This window comes from Schistocerca americana, chromosome 3 (assembly GCF_021461395.2).
Source record: "Schistocerca americana isolate TAMUIC-IGC-003095 chromosome 3, iqSchAmer2.1, whole genome shotgun sequence".
Lineage (NCBI taxonomy): Eukaryota > Metazoa > Arthropoda > Insecta > Orthoptera > Acrididae > Schistocerca > Schistocerca americana.
The window spans coordinates 238,545,464-238,570,595 of record NC_060121.1 but is presented as its reverse complement, the minus strand read 5'-3'; the positions used below and the strand labels follow the sequence as shown (position 1 = coordinate 238,570,595).

At 43.5% G+C, this 25,132-nt stretch overlaps 1 protein-coding gene across 1 annotated transcript in view; it reads right to left on the bottom strand.

The window, feature by feature from the left end:
* The window catches only part of LOC124607321 (protein Skeletor, isoforms D/E-like), a 341,628-nt gene that overhangs the window by 197,835 nt on the left and 118,661 nt on the right, over positions 1–25,132 (bottom strand). Inside the window, exons 5-6 of the mRNA XM_047139621.1 lie at positions 19,174–19,336; positions 12,691–12,950 (exon numbers count right to left, since the gene is read on the bottom strand). Of these exons, the coding sequence (XP_046995577.1) occupies positions 12,691–12,950; positions 19,174–19,336 (423 nt within the window). The remainder of the gene's footprint in view (positions 1–12,690; positions 12,951–19,173; positions 19,337–25,132) is intronic.

Sequence of the window (25,132 nt, the reverse complement as noted above, 5' to 3'; positions counted from 1 at the left end):
GCTGCTGCTCGTGTTGCTCCCGCAACTCGTCCGGCGTTAGCGACACCGAGGGGACGATCTGCACCGACGTCGACTCCGCGGCGGAGTCCCTGAACCGAAAGGCGCCGCGCGACGGCTTGTACGTGGTGGCGCGCAGCTGCTCCTGGTACAGCTGGGCAGAGCCAGCGGCCGAGGACGCGCCCTGCTCGCTGTCGTAATGGCGGGGGGCGGGGCCCGAGGCAAGATGGTGCTGTTGTTGTTGTTGTTGTTGGTTGTAGAAGGTGTTAGTCTGGTGGCCCTGGTCGAAACCGTGGGAGGCGCTACGGTCAACGACGCCGCTGAGCGTGTGGGGCGCAAGCTGTTGCTGATCGTACTGTTGAAGAATTTGGGATATTTCGGGAGATCTCGGTCTTTTCTGTAACAGACAGAAAAAGACAAAACAGATAAAGTAGGGTGCAGGTGTGTGTCCCTTTCGTTATTATACTAAAAGCTTTTCATAAAAATTGCAGAAAGAAAGAAAAAAAGAGAGAAAAATAGAGAATGGCAGAAATTATGCGAGTGGTTAGAAAATGAAGCAAGCGTAATAGGATGAAGCTGGGTATTAGGAGGGGCATGCGTTACTTTGTCAGCGAGCGTCGTCTGTGAGGCAACGCCTCAATGTTGCTGAATATTAAATTGCAGTCGTGAGTCTGCTATGAAAGAAAGTATATACGTTTAGGTACAGTAGCGCCAAGCTAGGTAAACAGAGAGTACAATGCACTTGTTACGTGCGAAAATTTGGCTCGGAGAGAATTTTTGCGCTTGTCAGACAACATTGTTTTGGGGTACCAGGGCCACCATAGCTTTCTATTCATTAAAGATTTGTAATTAGTTTAGTTAGATGGGAAGTAGTAGTGACTTCCAATTTTTGCGTATCTCATGATGATGAGTATTTCGTGAAACTGTGATAATAAAAAGGAAGGCTATTGTTTCTTAACTATCTGTAGTGCAATAATCCTGAAGAGAGAAACTGTGTGTGTTAGGTGAAGTGAGGTCACCATCATTCGGGTTAATATATGACGAATGAACATATGGATTTCTTATGGCCCAGACGAATTTAGTTTCGTAGTCAATAATTTGCAGAACGCTTTGTAATTATGGTGGAAATGTTCAGATAATTTCTATTTTGGTGAGACCAATGACCTCGTTCTGGTATTTGAAGCGCACGAATTTTAGTAAAGTATATATATAGTGACTAATTTCATTTATCTTCCGGGTTGAAAACAGCTGTAAATTTCACAGAGGTTCTGCCCTTTGTTATAGGTGGCAAAGAGACGATATTGATAAAAATTATTTGTTCAGTATTTGGTGGATGCCAGCCTAAACCATTAGGTGATTTTGGAGTGTTACTCATCTAACTTCAGTTGTCTGCTCTACCATCCACAGAATTTTCTCTTTCTCATACAGGCACAAGAGTACAATTGTATCATGTGAGAGTGTTTGTTGCGGCGGGAGGGGATGTCCACAGGATTACAACTGCATCACCTGCGCGCACGCGCGTGTGTGTGTGTGCGCGTCGGTGCGTAGATAGTGCGATGAAGAAAAACGCACCACAGAAAGAGGAAAATAGAATCCTGGTCCACCCAACAGTACTTTCACCTGCTCACACGAAGTAATGCTGTAAATTTTCTGGGTTGTACCCAGTGTGTGATCAGGTACTTAATGCATTCATTGGATGGGTAGTGTACGACTTGGCCAGAAAGACACGTTTGTCAGTCAGTTATCGTTTCTTCCAGGATTGGTGCGCTTTCATGGTTCATAGGATAATGGAATGTGGGAGAGAACGTAAAGGTTTGTGTCAAAAAAATGTGCAAATCTAAATTACTGAGTGGAAGGAATATAAATTCACAGCTCGCAAATAACAGTCGGCCGCTTATACAGATAATGAGGCCATAAACCGCAGAGTTTGTCATTTTTGTGCTAGTGGGCCTATGTTCACCCCCTGAGAGGCCATAAATTCCACACATGGAAGCCAGGACAGAGATGCTTTTCCTCCTGGTGAAATTTGACAGTAGGTTGGCTATAGTTCTTCCACTTTCGGACACAGGGATTAAATGTTACGAAATAGTCCATAAAATAATGGAACATTCGCCGGTCTGTGTTTGAATGTCTGTCCCCGAGACGACAGCAAGTTCTGGAATAGGGTGCTAGAACGTTACAGTTTTGGCAGCAAAATTTAGAGTCTAATTTGGCAGGGGACGGTTTGAGGTAACTAAATTACTTGAAGTGAGGAAACTATAACAATGTGTGTGCCTCAGATGATTCATGTGTAAACTCCTTTCAGTGTCCTATTTCTTCAACTTTCTGCTAGGTTGTAAGAGCGTAGAGAGCCCACAACAGTGGTGAGAAACTTCCGATCCAGTGTACAAATTTAGGAATTTTCTGAACAAGTCAGGACCAGAGCTGCTTGGGTATGTATACCTTACCTCGTGGGAAATAGCAAGGTGGGTGACCTGTAATTAGCTACACGGGGACCTGCGCCACCGTGTGCTAGAAGAGGGGAGCCATTACAGACTGAAGTTATAATGTGTCCGGATACTATGACTGCAGAGAAAATCCGAGTTTGAGCCGCATCTCGACACGCAGTTTCAATCCATAGTAAAGTTTTATCGACTGTTATTTTACTCAGCTTCCCACTCCAAAGCACTGATATTTGTCGCTACGAATACGCTGTCAAATAGAAGACATAGCGGTATCTCGACGTTTTGGGAACCGTTCATTCTGCAGCTTGTAGAAAAAAGGCGACAAAATTCTGTAATTTTGTAGTTTTTAACAGCTTTGTATACCGTTTACTTTTTCTATCTTCTCCAACAAGCAGGTGTCTCTGTGCTCTCTAGAAGCAAAGATACAGATGAGGGAATGTGAGTGGTTACTGTCTGATCCATTTAATTCAGAGTATCCCATCTCTGTGGACTACTCTAAACCGACATTCGGGAGGAATTAAATGGAGTCTGAAACAAACTGCATTATTGTATAACTAACATTGGAGAAAAAGTGTACATCTGCGTTCTGTAATGCGCTATAAAATGTGTGTAAAAGGAGGTTTGTCGTTACAGTAAGTTTAGCTTTCGTCCAGTTTCATTCATCAATAATCACTTGAAGAATGACTGCGAATATAAAAGCCGTATGTAATCCAAGTGGAACTCCACTGCCTGTATAGGAACGTTATGTATGAGGGGCAGTCAAATGACAACGGGAAAAATGGAGAAAAATAAGTAAACTGTTTATTACGTCAAAAGTAATCGCCATAATTGGTAATATATTTATCTCACTAATGGCCAATGCGTTCGTGGAAAATATTTGTGGCTGTCTACGGAACCACGATTATACCCAGGCGTCCACCTCTACGTCCGAAGCAAATCAATGGCCACAAATGTCTTTCTTCAGGGCTCCTAAAATTTGGAAATCGCACGGGAAGACAGCGGAACTTCTGCAGCGTAGCAGAAACAAACTTGGCAACACGTGGCTGGGCATTTTGCTTGCACATTGTTTCAACTACGCTGCAGAAGTTCCGCTGTCTTCCAGTGCGATTTCCAAGTTTTTAGAGCACTGAAGAAAAGACATTCGTAGCCATCGATTTGCATCGGACAACGTGGTTCCATAGACAGTAGCAATCATTTTGCATGAAGGCAACGACCGTCCTGTCTCACAGTGGAGTAAATGTATTAACAGTTATGACGATTACTTTTGACGTAATAGACAGTTTACTTACATCTTTCCATCTGTCCATTTTTATTCTGATTGCCCCTTACAGAAGACTACAGGGTATTCCTGCAAACCTGTTTTAGAAATTTCTTAGTCACATTACATGCTTTTTCCAGTTCCGATTTTTCATTTCTGAGAACCCCTCCCATATTTGTTATACAAGTGTTTTATATACCTGTCATGTGCTAACTGCAATCCCACAGAATCATCTTCATATCCCAACCCACAGACATTCACTTACGGTGCATGAATTATTTTAGTTGTGACTCATGAATCGTATAGTCAAAGGCAACCTTTCCTGAAATGCACGTTTGTAACAATCGAGTTTCTTTGAAACGCAGGGCCTCCTAAAATCAGCCAAACTACACGATGTGTCCCACCGATATTTGAGCAAGACGCTCTCCATTCTGCACTCAGACGTTGATCACGGATTTGCGTTAAAGTGCAGGAAAATTAATAACACATGAGGAGGCGACGACTGATGAATCTACATAGAAAGTGTCACTACCAGTTAGAGTAAAGCTTCATACCTCCAGATACCTAAGAACATAAGCTATATTACATTTTATCGTAATATAAAGCTTAGGATATCTTGAAATGTCGCGATTGTACATTCTAAATTACTGTGTGTGAAGATCAGCGGCCCCTCTGCCAACCGCAGCCCAAGTTACAACGACAAGAGTATTTGACTGCTAAACGATGATGCCTTAAAGCTCCTGATTCACATAGCTTGAGCTAATGCCTTGGCTTGCATCTAAATTCTGTCCAGAGACTCTAATAGAATGAGGGAGTATGACACTATTGGTAGACATCCACCAGTTGGATAGTTCCGTTACATCTGCCTGGCCTGCTCCCTAGTTTTCGAGTGTAGATGGTTACGACAAGGTAACAGTTTTCAACCTCTTCTGTTTATGCTTTCCATAGTCATCCATGCCAACAAAAACGCAACACAAGACTGTGCAGGTATTCATCAGTCGACCATGTGATAGAGACATACACTTTTCAGAGCATATCGGATGAAGGCAACAGCAAACTTACTCGCCCAAAGCTGTAGTACTGGATTCTCGAACTGTTCACAATAGCCACTTACTGAATGTGAGACGGGCACGATGCGATAGTATGGAGAGTTGGCATATTAAATGTTGGTATATTAAATGCCAATTTTTTTCTTGTAGCAGTTCTTGTGCGAACTTTTCTGTTGATCTTTGTTGTGATGTGAAGGAGAAGTTCGAGGCTGAAAGTCTAGAGGTTCAGGGGTGCCAACTTTCTTAACTGAAACATATGCACCAAGAGTCGCACAAATGTCTTTCAATGGAAATGTGACCACATTGGCATCGGTTAGGTTGCCTTTTTAGTATCTTTTATGTTTCTAACATCACATTTTATTTCAGTGGCTTACTATCTTCATCACGTCCGCTATAGGAGAGAGTTATTTGAAGTAGCCTGCTGCTAAACATCGATTTTAGTTAACAAAACATTTGTTTGTTTATGTTATTTAATTTAAAAATAATTTATGTTTAGTACGTTTTCCACTCATTTACTTTGATTTTATGCAGAGCTTTAGTGCAATCGTTAAAATAGCTGTGGCGTCACTCATCTGTTTTTGAGCAGTATTCTGTGTCGTTAAAGATCTAATCACATTGATAAAAACCTGTATGAAGAACATTAGGCTGCGTTAACACTTAAAGAAGAAGGTTCATCTGTAGAGAGTCAGAAGCAGATGGAAACGATGTTTGTTAAATGTAAAATTTCTGGTAAGTATCTTTCTGGTATATCTCCAGGTGTAAATCATTTCAAAAAAGAAAAACAGTGCTACAGTTGTAAGAACATTCGTGCCAGTATTCATTTAGTAATATAAGTAAGTGCATTTAACTCAGGAAAAAGAACGCTGGCATCGAACTTCATATAAGATCTAAGCAACTCAAAATTTGTCTTTCTTTATCTACTTAGATTAGGTTGTTCTTTCTAAAAGAGACCAAGAAAAGTCGGTTTATCTACCGTAAATGTAGTAAAATTTGTTGCCAGTTGAGCGCACACAGACCCCGGCCTATTATGCGGCGTGCGTACCGTCGATAGGAATGGAACTGCAGTATTAATAGAGGTTTGTTGCTAATGACATTTCAGTCAATTTGCAGTGTGTGTAGTAAGCACGTCTAAGACCGCAGCTCGCGGCGCCTGACTAAATCAGTACTCTATTATTTATGCAGAGAAATCAAGTTTTCAAAGCTGTTGTACATCTAGAAATACGAAGTACGTTCAAGAAGTTGGCGGATAGCGATGAAAAATGTGAAAATGACTGTACAGGTAATGAATGCTGTCAGTAAGTGTTTCCTTCACGATGTACCGAATGAAATGTGTTGCAAATAGCTGTGTGTTGTGACCCTGATAGTTGTCAACTCTATTTCGTATGGAACTGGTAGCCGGCCGTGGTAGCCGAGCGGTTCTAGGCGCTTCAGTCTGGAACCGCGAGACCGCTACGGTCGCAGGTTCGAATCCTGCCTCGGGCATGGATATGTGTGATGTCCTTAGGTTAGTTAGGTTTAAGTAGTTCTAAGTTCTAGGAGACTGATGACCTCAGCTGTTAAGTCCCATAGTGCTCAGAGCGATTTGAGCCATTTGGAACTGGTAGTATTATGTCTAATCTACTATGATGATAGATCTGTCACATGCGTCAATGAAATTTCCAGCAGTTGTCATCTGTACTGACCTACGCTTGTCAGTCAATGTGTTGTGCCATAAAACTTTCTGAATGATGGCGTTAACACTGTTCTAAGTAATCTCTTTCTATCAGACTCAAAATAACTGATTTTGTGACAGCATATATCGCACTTGGTAAATGTCACCTGTCGTCCTGTTTGTCGGCAGTAGATCTAAACCAATTACGATGTTAATTGTTCCATAAAGTTTCGAGAAAACTAGAGAATGTCTATAGATTGCTGCCTCGATGTTTCAGTTCATAGTCTTCTGACCATCATCAGGTGCGTATTGGTGAAAGTTCACTGCGTTCCAGGGGCATTTGCTGTGTACTCACAGTTCTTATGACAGTTGTATTTCCAACCATTTCTTATGGCCTTGGTCTCTTATTCACTACATTACACAAACCACTCAATGATAAAAATGTAATCTAATGGTTAGTATCACTGATTAGTGACACGGAGGTAGTTCCAGATTTTCCTGTCGTGGAAAAAACTGGAACGGTGTCCACTTGAAAGACTTCGGTTATTCGCAACAACACTTTTCAATTGAACGTGAAAGTGTGCCACATACGTATTTGTCTCCCGTTCTCGCACCAAAGTAGCATAGTCAGTCAGGCTGCATTAAGGTGCGTTTACACCTTTGCGACTTTCCGTGCGCACTAGGCGCATGGAACTGTTGCAGGAAGACGCAAAGAGACGCATGCACCGGTGCAAAGTCGCGCATGCGTCTGAGTTATGAGCACGGGCGCGCAGGTGTCCCCCCCGTACCAAACAGGAAGATACCTGCCCCTACGTTCGTGTGGGTCATGCACAGCCGTACGGCGACTAGCCACAAGACGCACAGGTGTAAACGCATCTTTACTCTACCTGGCTCAGGCAAATATCGCTGAGCAGTCTCGCGTGGTGCGTCCTTCGACATGAATTACCCAATACGAACCTATGCTGCTTGAAATCGAATGGAGACAACGTGTTTTGAAGAGAAAAGCCCTATAGGGCTACCTCTCGCGTGGTAATGACTTTCTGATTGCACTTTTGCGGCGGCAGATGCAGGTCTGCAATTTCAACTACCTTTCTGAGGCCGCTGCATGCTTTTGATGTAATCGTGTGTATCTTGCGCTTTGCCAGATTGTGTTACTTTTGAATCAGGCAGGTACAGGACATATTCTAGCGACGGTTGTTGATAAAATTATGACGAAAACTTACTTTTCTTTGGGATAAAATCGGTTCCAAGTGGTATAATCAAATCCGTGAAAGATAATGGTAAAGAAACTACCTTTCTGTCTCTCTCTGTCTATCTATCCATCTCGCTCTCTCCCTCAATGCCAACTTTTTGTGAAATTTTTGATTATGTGATGTGCAGATGTTTTGCTGATTTTTGCGTGGTGTTCCAGACGCATTGTAAGCACCCACATAGGGTTCTCTTTCGTGTTTACAGTACTTTTGAGCATTAGAATCTCTTTCTACCACAGTTTGGCTTTCGCCTTTTCGTTACTATAAATGGTTTCCTTCTCCGACCTGCAACTACGGAACTTTATATATTTGCACTAGTATACGGTTTCCTTATAGTATCTGCTCCCCTTTTTATTATTTCTTCACAGTACGAAATACACTCCTTTTACTTTACAGTTGACTGTTACGTTGTCTTTCATTTACAGCTATCACATAAGTTGCCGAGTCGGAGCTTGCTGATGTATGCTGTTCGAAACAACATCACCAGATCAGTCTCTTCAATACACTTTTTTAATATTGTTAGGAGCTGAAACTTATCTAAGTGCTTAATTTCATATTACACAGATGTAAAATACATTATCTAACTCTAATTTTGTCTATAAGGTGGAACCTAATACGCAGACAGGCATTAAAGCAACAGCTTTACTTTGTAAATCTTATGAAAATGTGTGTTTCGGGAACTTTTAAACGAAATTCTCCGTTGTGCTTGCGAAAGCACTATCATTGTTGTTAGAGTTTACGAGTCAGATTGCGTTATTAGGGAACAATGCTTAGATTTTGCCCAATTTGAAAGTAAAACTTTCTATAAACATTTAGTAATATTTTGCAAGAGGAAGGTAGACTTCCACACTTCATGGGCACGTGCAAGCACGCAATTTTAACAACCGACGCTATGCAGATTTTGCGGCGTCGAAGGAATTTTCCTCGACGCACTCGGAGTGTCGCTCACAGCTACGTTGGAACAAGAGCTTTAAATCTCCCGCCAGTGCGAAGCTGGGCGATATCGCTCTTCCATCGTTCGCTGTTCTCCCCTCATGGGGGGCGCCACACATACAAACCACCAGAGGACGCGAAACTGAAGTGACATAATTGCCCGCGCCTCTGACTGGCTGGCTCACCTATTTGTGGAGCCGCAGTTCAGATCCAGTGCATTACACACTTATTCACATGAGTACACAAGTTTGCACTGAGGACATTACATCAACATAACACGACGCTACTACACATTTCTATATTCAGAGACTTATACAGGTTGAAAATTTGCTTAAACAGACAAACTGGGGGAGGTTGCTCGTGAAACCAAAACATACAGTTTTCTCTAATTTTGTAACAACCTGTGAGCATTTTTTTAATCAAGTAAAGGGGGTAATCGCTCTTAGCACTCATGCAATTGCACGTAACTTGGGGACGAATTAGAAGAATGTAAGAAACTTCCTTCATGAACGAATGTTTATCCTTTTCACTTACAGCGTTTGCACAGCCTGGAACCAGACGGTTATTCATTCAGAGCACAGATTTCGCAGTGGTATCTGGAACAGTGCCAAATGCATCCTTCATGTCTGTCCTCTGTGTTGTTTACAGATGAAGCAACGTTCGGGCGTGATGGGGTCTTCAACATCCACATTTCCCATGGCTTGAGTGTGGTTAGTCCACGTGCCACATTTACCCACGCTCATCGATTGTGGTTCTACGTGACTGTGTGGGAAGATGTTGTTGGTGACTGTTTAATTGGGCCATATCTCCTACCCTAGCCATTAAATGACAGGTATTATTGCAATGTCCTCATCAGAGCATTGTCAGAGCTGCTGGATGACGTGCCACTGGCTACAAGACAGCGGAAGTGGTTCCAGCAAGACGGGGCGCCGACACATTTCCTGTACCATGGCCTATTCGATTCCCTGACGTCACCCCTCTAGACTTTTCTGCGTGACGAGAGATGTGCAGCCTTGTTTACAAAGCCCCTGTTGATTCCGTTGTAGCGCCAATAGGAATTACGAACATTCCTGCTGTCTTTAACCCACCTGTGTATCCTCCGTTTAAAAATCAATAGAGGCATTTTTGAACCTCTATTGCAACTGAAGTAATGGTGTTGTATTAATATTGTTGTCTCTAGGTAATGAAAAATAAAAACTTGTTTATGTTACGTTTTGTCCTCGCAGGAACACACATTAGAAAAAGTGTTTTCATTGGCCCATGCAATCTCCCAGAGTTTATTAATTTATTTATTTTTCGCCCAGAGAAAACTCCCTCTACCGGTTGAAAATACCGTCACAAGAAAATATAACGTGGTAAAAATATTTCTTTCAGTGTCCCGTGCAACCTCCGACAGTTTTTTGGTTTAAATAATTTTCATCTTTTATAAGCGTATTAGCGTTCAATACCATTTGTTACAGTCAAAAACTTCACTCTTTTTGTTTGTAAGTCAGCACCATGGGAGAACATACAGCATTCAGAGTTATGTGTAACTCAAGTGTACATAGCCTAAATAAACTTATAAATGTCTTATATTTTTGTCGATAGCTGACTTTTTTATCGGCCACCCCTTAACGACACAGCAGATATCAGATATTCTATTAGTCCTCTGAGTTCACAACAGGCACTTTGCAAACATGAAAGCAAAAGCAATAATTTTATTTTGAACGCCGCTCGGAGTGGCCACGCGGTTTGAGGTGTCCTGTCACGGGCTGCGCAGCCACTCCCGGCGGAGGTTGGAGTCCTCCCTCGGCCATGGGTGTGTGTATTGTTCTTAGCATCAGTTAGTTTAACTTAGCTTAAGTAGTGTGTAAGTCTAGGGACCGATGACCTATGCAGTTTGATCCCTTAGGAATTCACACACACATTTGAACATTATCTTGAACTCTTCCATTGGTCCGTGTTTGCATACAAAGACAACAATTAGAGATTATGGGTCTGCCTTTATGCAAAACAATTTTGTTACTTATTTATTTATTCCCAAACTAGTTTTAGCAACAAATATCGCAATTATCAGCGGGTTCTTTGATTCTGAAACATGCAGAAATAACATACTTATAAAACATTGTAAAATATTATTACATGTGTTTTGCTTGGTTTCGAAAATTGTTGTTTGTGAACAATTTCATAATACGGCACAGCATGGTCTTACGATTGTTGCCACTGTTTCCGGCATATTTCCTGCGTTTTTTTGTTGCCGTTTTTCTCGGCATACATCATGTCAGCTGCAGCTGTATGAGTGGCTGTTAGTAAACAAATACAAAAACGTGAACTAATGTATGTCAGCATTATACAATTGGGATTGCAGTAGTGTTATGGATACACTTTTAGAGTTCTAGGTTCTTACATAGTTTGTTAGGTGCTCACGTTCGTTTGACTGCTTGCATCTACTTTTACACACAGGAAAAACATAACTTTCGCGCCTTGTTCGTAATCCAAAACATTACACCATCTTGCTGTTCGCGTGTGTCGCGATAAATTCATCGCATATTGCGAAAAAGTTATGAAAATTGTAGCTGGCGTTCTGACGACTTCTGTTCCTTATTTATGTCTCTCTGTGTGTTGGGGGAGTGGTTTTATGTGTGTGTGTGTTCTGTATGCTGTGTCACTTCTCTAGAGCGGTAGAGTGCTCTAAAGAGTGACAGCACACATTCCACTTTCACAGAACATCTAATGAACAAAACCACAACCCCACTACTGTAGAAAGTGATCTACACAGTCTGAAACGCAGCAGAAATTTATGCCGCAAACTAACAATAGAAGAAAATTATTACAAACAAAAGACTGTACTAAAGGGAAAAACGTAAAAAACGAAAACACGCTTTATAACAACGTACTCTTTACCACTCTAAGAGAACTGACTGGACACAGGAAACACACTCACTGTCTGCACACACACACACAAAACCTCTCCCCCAACACGCACGCAGAAGTAAGGAACAGAAGTCATCACAACTTCCGCTAAAATTTTCATAAGCTTATCGCAATATGCGATACATTTAACGCGATACAGGCGAACAGCAAGATGGCGTAATGTTTTGGATTACGAACAAGGCGCAAAAGTTATGTTTTTCAGTGTATAATAGTAGTTACAAGCCGTCCAACGAACGTGAGTACATGACAATCTAAGTAACAACCTAGTACGCTCCAAAACTGTATCCATAGCAATACCGCAATCCCAATTGCATAACAGTGACACACATAAGTTCATTTTTTGTATTTGTTTGCTAGCAGCCACTCATACAGTTGCAGATGACGTGATGTATGCCGAGAAAGTGGAAAAAAAAACACAGAAAATACCCCGAAAACAGCGGCAACAATCGTAAAACGATGCTGCGACGTATATTGAATAAGGTATTACGAAATTATTTGCAGGAAACAATATTTGGAACCAGGCAAAACACATGTAATAATGTTTTACAATGTTTCATAAGTATGCTGTTTCTACACGTTTTAGAATCAAAGAACGCACTGATGATGACGAAATTGTCGCTGAAACTAGTTTGAGAGTAAATAAATAAATAACAAAATTGTTTTGCATCAAGGCGGACCCATTTATTTATTTATTCGTACGGCTCACATGCAGTTTAAAATTGCAGGTGAATAACTATAGCAATACTATATATAACAGGAATACGAAAATATGAAACTACATATAAAACTAACTAAATGTCAATATCTAGGTTCCTAATCCATATAAGGGCCAAGTCATCAGCTTTCATGAGGTCGTTCCTACTCCCCTGATATAAACGCAAGGGGCGTTCATCTCTAATGTGTTTGATTGTCTGATTCGGAGCCCCACAGTCACAAACCGGAGACTCTGTAGCACCCCATTTGTAAGGAGAGTCTCCGCACCGTCCAATACAGGAATCCCATATTGTCGATGAAAGTAAAAGGACAAAAGCGACAAGAGGAAAAATAAAAGCGGAACAGTCTGAAAAAGTCGTCTTAATAGGGTTGGTGAGCAGAACGACGCTTGCAGCCGTCGAGGCCGGGCGGCCGAAACGGAATCCCACGCCCACAGTAGAGCAGAGCAGAGCAAGCAGCGAGAAGCGCAGCCGGTGCCTACCTGGGCGGAGACGCCGAGCATCTTGAGCGAGGGCGGCACGTTCATGTTGGCGGGGACGCGCACGTGGCCGAAGTCGACGGCGAACGCCTCGCACCAGACGCCGAAGTGGCCGATCTCGTGCACGGTGAGGTCGGCGGGCAGCGTCAGCACCAGCGTCTTGTGGTCGTAGCGCCGCAGCGGCTCCTCGCGGCCGTTCTCGTCCGGCACGCGCGTCCCCTGCGAGCTGGGCTTGTTGCCGCGGCCCACCCAGAACTTGGCGTCTGGGAGAGAAGAGAGTACGGTCACAGTACAAGGCCAACAAAATTCACTTTAAAACACTGAAAGTACGAGGTGCATTCAAGTTCTAAGGCCTCCGATTTTTTTTCTCCGGACTGGAAAGAGATAGAAACATGCGCATTGTTTTAAAATGAGGCCGCGTTCATTGTCAATACGTCCCAGAGATGGCAGCACCGTACTGCAGATGGAATTTTACCGCCAGCGGCGAGAATGAGAACTGTTTTAAATGCTTAAAATGACGACTTTTCCTTTCCTTGAACAGCGTGCAATCATTCGTATTCTGAATTTACGTGGTGTGAAACCAATTGAAATTCATCGACAGTTGAAGGAGACATGTGGTGATGGAGTTATGGATGTGTCGAAAGTGCGTTCGTGGGTGCGACAGTTTAATGAAGGCAGACCATCGTGTGACAACAAACCGAAACAACCTCGGGCTCGCACAAGCCGGTCTGACGACATGATCGAAAAAGTGGAGAGAATTGTTTTGAGGGATCGCCGAATGACTGTTGAACAGATCGCCTCCAGAGTTGGCATTTCTGTGGGTTCTGTGCACACAACCCTGCATGACGACCTGAAAATGCGAAAAGTGTCATCCAGGTGGGTGCCACGAATGCTGACGGACGACCACATGGCTGCCTGTGTGGCATGTTGCCAAGCAATGTTGACGCGCAACGACAGCATGAATGGGACTTTCTTTTCGTCGGTTGTGACAATGGGTGAGACGTGGATGCCATTTTTCAATCCAGAAACAAAGCGCCAGTCAGCTCAATGGAAGCACACAGATTCACCACCACCAAAAAAATTTCGGGTAACCGCCAGTGCTGAAAAAATGATGGTGTCCATGTTCTGGGACAGCGAGGGCGTAATCCTTACCCATTGCGTTCCAAAGGGCACTACGGTAACAGGTGCATCCTACGAAAATGTTTTGAAGAACAAATTCCTTCCTGCACTGCAACAAAAACGACCGGGAAGGGCTGCGCGTGTGCTGTTTCACCAAGACAACGCACCCGCACATCGAGCTAACGTTACGCAACAGTTTCTTCGTGATAACAACTTTGAAGTGATTCCTCATGCTCCCTACTCACCTGACCTGGCTCCTAGTGACTTTTGGCTTTTTCCAACAATGAAAGACACTCTCCGTGGCCGCACATTCACCAGCCGTGCTGCTATTGCCTCAGCGATTTTCCAGTGGTCATAACAGACTCCTAAAGAAGCCTTCGCCGCTGCCATGGAATCATGGCGTCAGCGCTGTGAAAAATGTGTACGTCTGCAGGGCGATTACGTCGAGAAGTAACGCCCATTTCGGGTGAGTAGTTAATTAGAAAAAAAATCGGAGGCCTTAGAACTTGAATGCACCTCGTACAGTGTTGGCGGGAAGACCCCGAAGGAAAGCTTCAGCCGCCTACTCGGAAGTTTTTTCTCTCTTTCGCATATCACGCCATGTTCCCTTCACGAAGTGTGAGTGTTGTGTGCTTAAATCTATCTGATAAACGTGGGTGACTGTACTTGGTGTGGTATTTTTTATTGAATGATGATGCGAGAAGAGGAGGTGAAAACTTGCGCCGTCGCATAGCCTGCAGCTCTCGAATAATATCAAGGGGACCAGCAAAGTTAACACCTCTACCCGACGGATGGATCTCCACCAACGTATCTGTGGTACCACCGTACCGGCGTACCACAGTTGGCAACTGAACTGCAACGTTCTGTTCAGCGACGAGAGCGGCCGTGAGGTATCTACAGAACCCAACTGAGCACGCCCTCCGAGCCGTGCCTCGAGCGACTCTGGACTACGAGCGCCGTCAGCGGCCACGATATGCACTGAAGATCCAAAGAAACTGGTACACATGCATAATATCGTGTAGGGCCCCCGCAAACACGCAGAAGTGTCGCAAGACGACGTGGCATGGAATAGAAAAATGTCTGAAGTAGTGCTGGAGGGAACTGACACCATGAATCCTGCAGGGCTGTCCATAAATCCGTAAGGTTACGAGGGGGTGTAGATCTCTTCCGAAAAACACGTTGCGAGGCATCCCATATATGCTCAATAATGTTCATTTCTGGGAAGTTTGGTGGCCAGTGGAAGTTTTTAAAGTCAGAAGAGTGTTCCTGAAGCCACTCGGTACAACTGTGGACGTGTGGAGTGTCGTATTGTTCTGCTGGAATTGCCCAAGTCTGTCGGAATGCACAATGGACATGAATGGTTGCAGGCGATCAGACAGGATTCTTCCGCACCTGTCACTTGTCAGAGTCGTACCTAGACATATTAGGGGTTCCATATCATTCCAACTGCACACGCCCCACTGTGGTGTCACCGCCAGACACCACACTTGCTAGGTGGTAGCCTTTAAATCGGCCGCGGTCCGTTAGTATGCGTCGGACCCGCGTGTCGCCACTATCAGTGATTGCAGACCGACCGCCGCCACACGGCACGTCTAGAGAGACTTCCTAGCACTCTCCCCAGTTGTACAACCGACTTTGCTAGCGACGGTTCACTGACAAAATACGCTCTCATTTGCCGAGACTATAGTTTAACATAGCCTTCAGCTACGTCATTTGCTACGACCTAGCAAGGCGCCATTATCAGTTACTATTGAGAATCATGTACCGTCATGACCGACGTTCTTCATTAACGGATTAAAGTTAAGTATTCCACCAGCTACGTCCGTTTTTCTAAATTCTAATTTCCTTGTCCTGTTCCAGACCTCACGCCAGCCTGCGTGAGCTAAAACGCGTGCCTTTCGGCTTCCTCTGGTAACACGGTGTTGGCTCTCCTGCCAACCAAAACACCCACACCATTACAGAGCCTCCATCAGCTTGCACCGTCCGCTGATGACATGCGTGACCATGGATTCATGAGGTTGTCTCCATACCCGTACACGTCTATCCGTGCGATACAATTTGAAACGAGACTCGTCCGACCAGGCAACATGTTTCTAGTCATCAACGATACAATGTCGGTGTTACCGTGCCCAGTCATCAAGGGTACGCGAGTGGGTCTTCGTCTCCGCAAGCCCACATGGAGGATGTTACGTTGAGTGGTTCGCACGCTGACACTTATTGACGGCCCAGCATTGAAATCTGCAGCCGTTCGCGGAAGGCTTGCACTATTGTCCCGTTGAACGATTCTCTTGAGTCGTCATAGGTCCCGTTCTTGCAGGATCTTCTTCCGGCCGCTACAATGTCGAACATTTGATGTTTTACCGGATTCCTCATATTCACAGTGCACTCGTGAAATGCTTGCACGGCAAAATCCACACACTATCGCTACTTCAGAGATGCTGTGTCCTATTGCTCGTGTGCCGACTTTAACACCACGCTAAAGCTCAGTTAAGTGTTGATAATCTTGTCATTGTAGCAGCAGTAACCGATCTAACAACTGCATCAGACGCTTGTTGTCTTATATGGGCGTTGCCGACCGCAGCGCCGTATTCTGCTTGTTTACATGTCTCCGTATTAGAATACGCATGCCTGCACCAATTTCTTTGGCGCTTCAGCGTAGGATGGCCGGCAGTAGCGACCAAGCCATTCACGCTCCGAGCCACTTCGCTACGTTACCTTCGTTAGCGCCTCATATTTGCGGACATTGTGACAGCTAGAGTCTGTTGCTTGCTCTACTACTCGACTCTTTGCATATTTGGAGCAACACAAATTAAATGAATCTTCTGTTTCTTGTGTTAGCTTCTTTGCTAATCATTTCTGCTCCTGTCCAGCTTTCGTACGACGGCAGATGCTGCACCGCTCTGTAGCCCACTTCTCCTTACCTTTGTGTATGAAGTCGTACACAACAATATCCTCACTTCATGAGGGACTGCAGACAGTGTGAAGTTACTCCTGTTCTTGGGCAGCATTTTATTTTCTGGGACTCTGCAGCTAGCAGAGTAGTTCGGTGCCTTAAGCAGCGCTGCAGAATACGGTAGGACCGAGTGGTTCTCACGTTGACATTGGTGGCAAATGGACCATAGGGCGTAGTAGTGAATCATTGTAGTGCGGAGAGGTACACGAGCCGTGAGGAAAGATCTTTTTTGGCAATCTAAACGTATCACTGGCGTTATACTCAGAATTTTATTTATTAAATAGAGTTTTATTTGTTAAATACTAATGTCAAAGTCCACTTTTGGCATAGCAGATACAAGGAGTAGCCTACGAGTCTTTAGAGCTCTAATACAAAAATACCACTATGCAGTAAACCAGTTAAATCAATAGACAAATGAATTTTACTAAGGTTTCGACGACGTGCGATTAGCTACAAGCAAGACATTTCGGCTGCTCGCCAATCTAGCCAGTCGGCGATAGGACGTTCTCAGAGTTTCACGATAATTCTCATTAATTGTGCCGTCTCGACTTATCACATGTTTCGATTACTCTGAATCATCTTCTAATCTAAGTACTTGCATCAACAACCCGCCCTGTCTACACAGAACCACATATCAGAGGATGGATCTGCACATACAATACTTCTTGCTGAGTGTAAGGCTTAGTTAAAAGGCCTCTGGCCACCTGTGGACACCAAAAGTATTCCGAAGAAGATTCCAGCAGTGGATTCGAAATATCAGGTTTATAGAAAAGGTGGAAAAGACTGTGTGATAACTTGCGTCATTCTTTCATTCTGCCTATTTGTGCAAACAATACTTCAAAGAAAAACAAATTAGGTGTGAAATTTTAGCTTTTTTTTACCGAGAACTATAATAGTACGACGTGTATTAGCCACTGTAAGCTTATGGGATCTCATCACAAAGCCATTACCTGATCGGACACATTCATAATGTCCTTTTGTTGGATCAAGAATTTTGGTGTGTGCAGGGTGCAAATCATAACGATTTACAGCATACCACAGTGGTGTAGGGGAAGTTGTGACAAGCAATTTCATAGGACGCTTGCGGTCTACCAAGTGGGAAAACAGCCTCAGATTGACCTACAAAAGCAACGTAAGCGCCGCGTGACGTTTTCAATATCCTCTCACCCACTTACGACGCCGGCTAAGACGGCAATTCCGTTAACATTATTAATTTAAACTTTCCCGTGAGGGTGATGAAATAACAAAACTTTAGAAATCGTTTTGCGAAAACTAATTTCGTTTAAACTTGATCTAAGCTTAATCCTTACAAGCACAATAGTTTCGTAATAAGGTCAGACGAACAACACAATTTATATCTCAATTTTATGCTGTCAAAATTCACAATAATTGGAGATTTACACAAACGTCAGTTTATATTCTGTAAATGCAAGACCAAGAGATTTTTAATATTCAAAGATGATTTTAGATAGACTCTCACGGAGCGCGCATGCGCGGTAGTTTACGCGGCTTTTGTAGGCCAGTTCTCCAAGTGTACTGAATCAATGTATTTGTCTCAACTTCACTTACACCACTGTGGTACTCTGTAAACAGTTATGATTTACTCCCCGTATATGTACAACAGATGTGCAACGTTAAAGACGGGTTACCCACAAATATTCGCACCCAATCAATCTAGACACATCTGATTGTAATTAAATCGCACCAATTATATGATGAATTCAGAAGCCGTTTGAGTCGTATCGCTGATTTCAGTGAAATGATACGGTAACCAGAACAGAAATCTTATAATAAGATTATCGGTAATCATTTCACATTTGACATAGCAGAGCAGTATTTTGGTCTTATTGTTTACAAATAGAGATGTTATATTTGCATAATACATTCACTGTAGATGATTCTAAATAGATGAAATTGAACCGTATCAGTAAACCTTTCTACAGATATGGTTTGGTAGCATGAAAATGTATGAATTGTCAGCGATGATTTAATTTACATGTTATAGCGGGCTCAGTCATATTAACATTATTGCCCAATTTAGCCTTTTTATAGTTTTTTTGTTTGCACAGTCCATGTAATAGCTGCATAAAAGTTTGGTTGTTAAAAGTTGCAGCTGAATGTTAATAGTATCCGTGAAGTGAAACTTGGTGCCTTACGCACCAGGACAAAAAATTATATTGCATTTCTACTTGTACTGCCACAAAACGTGTTTCTGTCACTGCAAATCGACTTTGGTGGTGTCTAGCAGAGGAGAGTGGGACTGCTGTACAGCAGGGCGTCTAGTGCTACACAACAAATCAGAAGAGAACTTTCACTAAATCTATATGCATGTAAAGATGCAGTTGGGACTCTGTTTTACAACTTGAAAAATAAAAAAAAAAGTGTTCGGCCAAATTAAAGCGGTCATTACTAACCTGGAGCTTCACCATCGTATGAGAAGTGGGGCACGAGCAGTGTCTGGGCGTCGACGATGACGATGTTGTCCGAGGACACGGCGTGTACGCCGTCCAGTGGATCGATCTTTTGCGGTTTCGGATAGTCGAAGTTCTTGGGGATTTTCACGTCGCCGAAGTTCACCTGCAACAGCACAGCCACCGTAGCATGAGAAATTTCGTGTTTACTTATGGACTGGTTTAGCTTAGTCGCTTGGGACAGTAGATGTTTAAGTATTTGTTTTGAAAATAGGCGTCTCACAATCACACTTCGTTTTTGTTTTATTTATTTATCTTTAGCTCATTTGGCGTCGTGACCCCAAACTTAAATCTCTCCTTTAAAAGTTATGAAGAAGAACATGACTAATGTCCTATTTGCATTTTCTATGATGTTATTTATTGAGCTCTTGTATAAATACCTTTATGTGAGCGAATAATCAAACTAACAGAACTCATTAAAAGAAAAAAAATAATCATGATCATAAATACTGAGTTATATGAATCCAAAATGATCGTGACAACGAAAATAACATCAATAACTGTAACAACAATTACTACTGCTGTTGCTATTACTACTACCACCAACACCACCATCACAACAACTAATAATAATAATAATAATAATGATTATGTAGCATGACATTTTTCAGGCAACTATTAATAACGTGCCAGGAAAGGACAAGGTGACTGCTATGACCTTCTACTAGAAACTGTCACCGCATCCGCTTAGAATGGTTTGGAAATACTGTAGTAAACACAAATTACAGTAGATTGGTCTAGTACGATCAGCAGTTCTCTTCATTTTTCCACGAATTTTAGTATCATGACTACCTAAAGTACTCATCCACTACGCTATCCACTTGAACGAATTAAATTCTCACAACACAGTTAAGAAAAAAGAGTAGCTAAAATTAGTTTGCTAATATATATATATATATATATATATATATATATATATATATATATATATATATATATATAATCCTTGAATATGGGTCTGAAAAACTTGCACGTTTGTCATCCACGGCCTTCAGCTCTCGTCGACGATTATTGCAAATGTATGTTACAGACTGCTATCACACCTCCGAACAGTCTTAACGAGAGCACTGGAAACATAAAGATAATTTATTTATGTTGTATTCAAGGAATGGATACTCTTATCTCTTTTAAGTTCGTGTTACGAGCCACAATTCTCATAAGCCAAGTAGCTGTGTTGCCGTGTTAGCATTAGAATCCCCATATCGTTTAACGATGGGCTATACGAACTCCATGAATTAACATAATGTATTAGCCAGGCTACTAGCTTCACGGGTGAAAATATTCCTTTGTTACGCCAACTAGATACCAAAATTGCCCCGAATGACAAAAGGACTGACAATCGTAAAATAAACACGTTTTAACCAATAGGTGGTCATTATTACAGGTCGGCGAATGGAATGTTAGATGTCTTAAACGGCAAAGTAGGTTAGAGAACCTAAAAATAGAATAGGGTTTGTTGAAGTTAGATATGGTGGGAGTGACTGAAAAAATGGTTCAAGTGGCTCTGAGCACTATGGGACTTAACATCTGAAGTCATCAGTCCCCTAGAACTTAGAACTAATTAAACCTAACTAACCTAAAAACATCACACACATCCATGCCCGAGGCAGGATTCGAACCTGCGGCCGTAGCGGTCGCGCGGTTCCAGACTGAAGCGCCTAGAACCGCTCGGCCACGCCGACCGGCGAGTGACTGAAGTCCGGTGACAGGAAGAGCAGGGCTTATGGTCAAGACAGTACAGGGTTGTCAACACAAAATCAAATAGTTTCAGTGCCGGAGTTGACCTAATTAACGCCGAAAGATATGCAAATACGCGTCCTTTTCTGCCAATGGGCCTTGGAAATGATAAGAGGTGACAATGATTTTTTTAGATACATTATGCTCACTGATGAAGCCACATTCAAAAACAATGGCGAATTAAATCGTCATGATTGTCATTGTTGATTCCCTGTCAATCCACGCTGGCACAGACCCTTTAGCCGGCAGCTGTGGCTGAGCGGTTTTAGGCGCTTCAGTCCGGAACCACGCGGTTGCTGCGGTCGTAGGTTCGAATCCTGCCTCGGGTATGGATGTATGTGATGTCCTTAGGTTACATAGGTTTACGTAGTTCTAAGTCTATGGGACTGATGACCTCAGAAGTTAAGTCCCATAGCGCTTAGAGCCATTTGAACCATTTGAACAGACCCGTTGACAATCAACACGAATGGTCGTTAATTGACTGGAGTGGAATTTTAAACGGTTGCTTGATAGGACCGTATTTTTTTGACCGAAATGTTACTGAGGAATCTTGTTTACAACTTTTCCGCGATGATTTGTTGGAGCTAATGGAAGATTTTTATTTAGAAACTAGACAACGAATGTTGTTCCAACAGGACGGAACAGCTCCCCATTATGCTAAAAACATGGTCGGTGGATAGAACGCGGTGGACCAATTCAGTGGCCTCCACGTTCACCGGACGTAACATCTCCTGATTTTTTCTTGTGGGGGTGTTTAAAAAATATTGTTTATGAAAGACAGCCCACAACTAGAAACTATATGGAGCAACTCATTCGAAGAGCGTGTGCAGATATACCACGAGATGTGCTGCTCAAAACTGTGGACAACTTTCGCAGACGATTGATTTTATGCATTAAAGCAAATGGGGTTAATTTTGAACAATTTCTTCGTGGCTAATTTCATTAATTAAGCACCCCAAATTGTGAGAGTCGAGGGGAATCACACTAATGAAGCACCCCATGGGAACATCATTCTACTACGTCCATGTCGTCGTTCCTGGGTAACGCTAAAAGTAGGGTACAGTACATTTTGTACAAAAATAGCTTAATTTGGCGTAACGAAACAATTGGTGCACATTTTTTTATCGATTTGATGCGTCTTTCTCGGATAATTCTAAATACATCAGAGTTCTTCCTCAATTTTACTTTTTACTCGATTTCAGCGCCATATGTCAGTGGTTTAAAAAATGTTTCAGACAAAACTTGATTACATTTTTCTGGAGAATCAGAATCTGCAGTAAAAGATGGGTGTTTCCATTTGAGATTTAAAATTGACCCCGGCTCCACACACGAGGGCGGGGGCTGGACGTCACGTGCAGTATCATTTGACGTCCCCCTTTGAGCTTACGAATTTGTCTTATCCACTATTTTTACCCGATATATAGTTTTCGAGATAATCTCATCCGAAACTTCAGATGGACCACCCTGCATGTCCACTGACTCCGCAGATGATCCAAGAGACTGAAAGAATGTACACTGGTGCGGAAAACTTACGGACGGGAGTAACTTTCGTGTGATGTGCTACTGCCCAGTAACATAGCTCCCGTGTATGTAACGTGCTCCGACCTTCCGCCACGTGAGGGTATGGCCAGCATTGTCGAACATTATCGTTCTGGTGGCCCAAATCTTATGGTGTGAGGAGGCATATTGTTGCACGCGTATACTGACCTCCAAATCTTTGAACACAATACTCTCACCAGTCAACGCCATTATGTCATGGTACTCCTTCCCAGTGTGCGTCTTATCAGAAGCGCATTCGGCCATGACTTCATTTTTATGGATGACAATGCACGACCGCATCGAACAGCACAGGTGAAGAACTCTGGTTGGAACCAGAGAAGACTCTGCGAATCGACTGGTCTGCCCCTCCCCTGCCCCCTCCCTTCTCCCCGACTTATTTCCCATAGAGAACGTGTGGGATGCATTGGGAAGACGTACTACAGCACGTCCACTTGCACCATCGACCATCCAGCAATCGTCAACCGCATTGTTGGAAGAATGCATCGTCCTACCACAAGAAGTATTTACCAACCTAGTGACAAGCATAGGAGCATGTGTTACTCTCAGTGGTGATCACATATCCTATTAGTAACCAAATTCCAGGAGGCGGTCGTGATTCGCGATGATTTCTGTTCGTCTGCTTACGTATTCCCTTCTGTAATATACTGTAGCAATTCTTTCCACGTAAAGTCCAAGTTTCATCGAACTATGTTATTCGGCAGTGACACATGATGCGAAAGTTACTTTCGTCCTTAAGTATTTGATGAGATGAAATAAATTATTTGGATATTTAAGGGAGACGCAGCTTTAATTCTGCTGGGTGACTGGAATGAGATGGTAAGAAAGGGAAGCTAAGAAAAGTGATAAGAGAAAATGGCCAGGGGGACGGGGAAGGGGGGGAGGAAAGAAAGAGGGTACGGCCTGACAGAATTCTTTGCACAGCATAATTTACTTATCGCTAGCTCTTGGTTTAGAAATGATGGGAGAGGGTTTTGTACGTGGAAGAGACAGTTTACACTGGGAAGTTCCAGTCTGATTATATGCACTGATGATCCAGAATATTATGACCAACGACCTTCTGTCAATATAAATCAGTCCAGGCGATAGCTGCGTCACCTGGCGAGTAGTGACTGCTAGTCAGACACTTGCACGGTGCATCAAAAATGGTTTTGGCTCTGAGCACTACGTGACTTAACTTCCGAGGTCATCAGTCGCCTAGAACTTAGAACTAATTAAACCTAACTAACCTAAGGACATCACACACAACCATGCCCGAGGCAGGATTCGAACCTGCGACCGTAGCGGTCGCTCGGTTCCAGACTGTAGCGCCCAGAACCGCACGGCCACTCCGGCCGGCTTGCACGGTGCATGTAGTATCAGTGAGTGTGCCGTTCGTGTGTAGAATGGGGAAAGCGTGCGATCTATCTGAGTTTGATCGGGGGCAGATTGTGATGGCCCGGAGGCTCGACACGAGCATTTCGGTAACGGTAGGACTTGCCGGGTGTTCGAGGAGTGCTACTGTGAGTGTCTTCAACACGTCGCGAAACGAAGGTGTAACCACGTCCAGACATCGCGGGATTGGACGGCCACCCCTCATTACAGATGTAGGATGTCGTAGCCTTGGCAGACAGGAGAGGCGGAACTAACATCAGACTTAAATGCTGCCCAGAGTACAAGTGTGTCTGAACACAGTGCACCGAACACTCCAAACGATGGGCCTCCATAGCTGACGACCCATGCATGTTCCAATATTAACACCACAATATCGGCAACTACTAATGAAATGGCACGTGGCAATCGGCACTGGCCGTTGCCGCAGTGGCAGAGCGTGGCATGCTCTGATGAATCCCGATACCTTCTTCATCATGCCGATGGGAGAGCGCGAATGCGTCGTCTCCCAGGGAAACAGCTCCTTGAACCTGTATTGCAGGACAAAGACAAAATGGTCGCGGCTCCATTATGCTCTGAAGAACAAATGGTTCAAGTGGCCCTGAGCACTGTGGGAATTAACTTCTGAGGTCATCAGTGCCCTAGAACTTAGAACTACGTAAACCTAACTAACCTAAGGGCATCACACACAACCATGCCCGAGGCAGGATTCGAACCTGCGACCGTAGCGGTCGCGCGGTTCCAGACTGTAGCGCCTAGAACCGCTCGGCCACTCCGGCCGGCCTCTGGAGAAGAACATTCACGTGTCCGTCCATGAGACCAGTGGAGCTCGTGCAAGGCACCATGGCGGCGAAGGAGCATCGTACACTGATTGCAGTCCACGTACACCCATTCATAATGATCTTGTTCCCTTCCCTTATCCTACCGGACGGATAACTTCGCTGTTTGGTTCCCTCCACCAGATCAACCAACAAACCAACCCGACGACAGTGGAATTTTTCAACAAGATGATACGCCATGGCACAACGCCAGGAGTGTGATGGAGTGGTTCGAGGAACACAGTGGCGAGTTCCAATTGATGTGTCGTCGCCCCAACTCGCCAGATCTGAACCCGATCGATCACATCTGGAATGTGATAGAACGTGGCGTCAGAGCTCATCAACCCCCTCCCAGGAATTTACGGGAATTAGGTGACTTTTGTGTGCTGATGTGGTGCTACCTCCCACCAGAATATCCT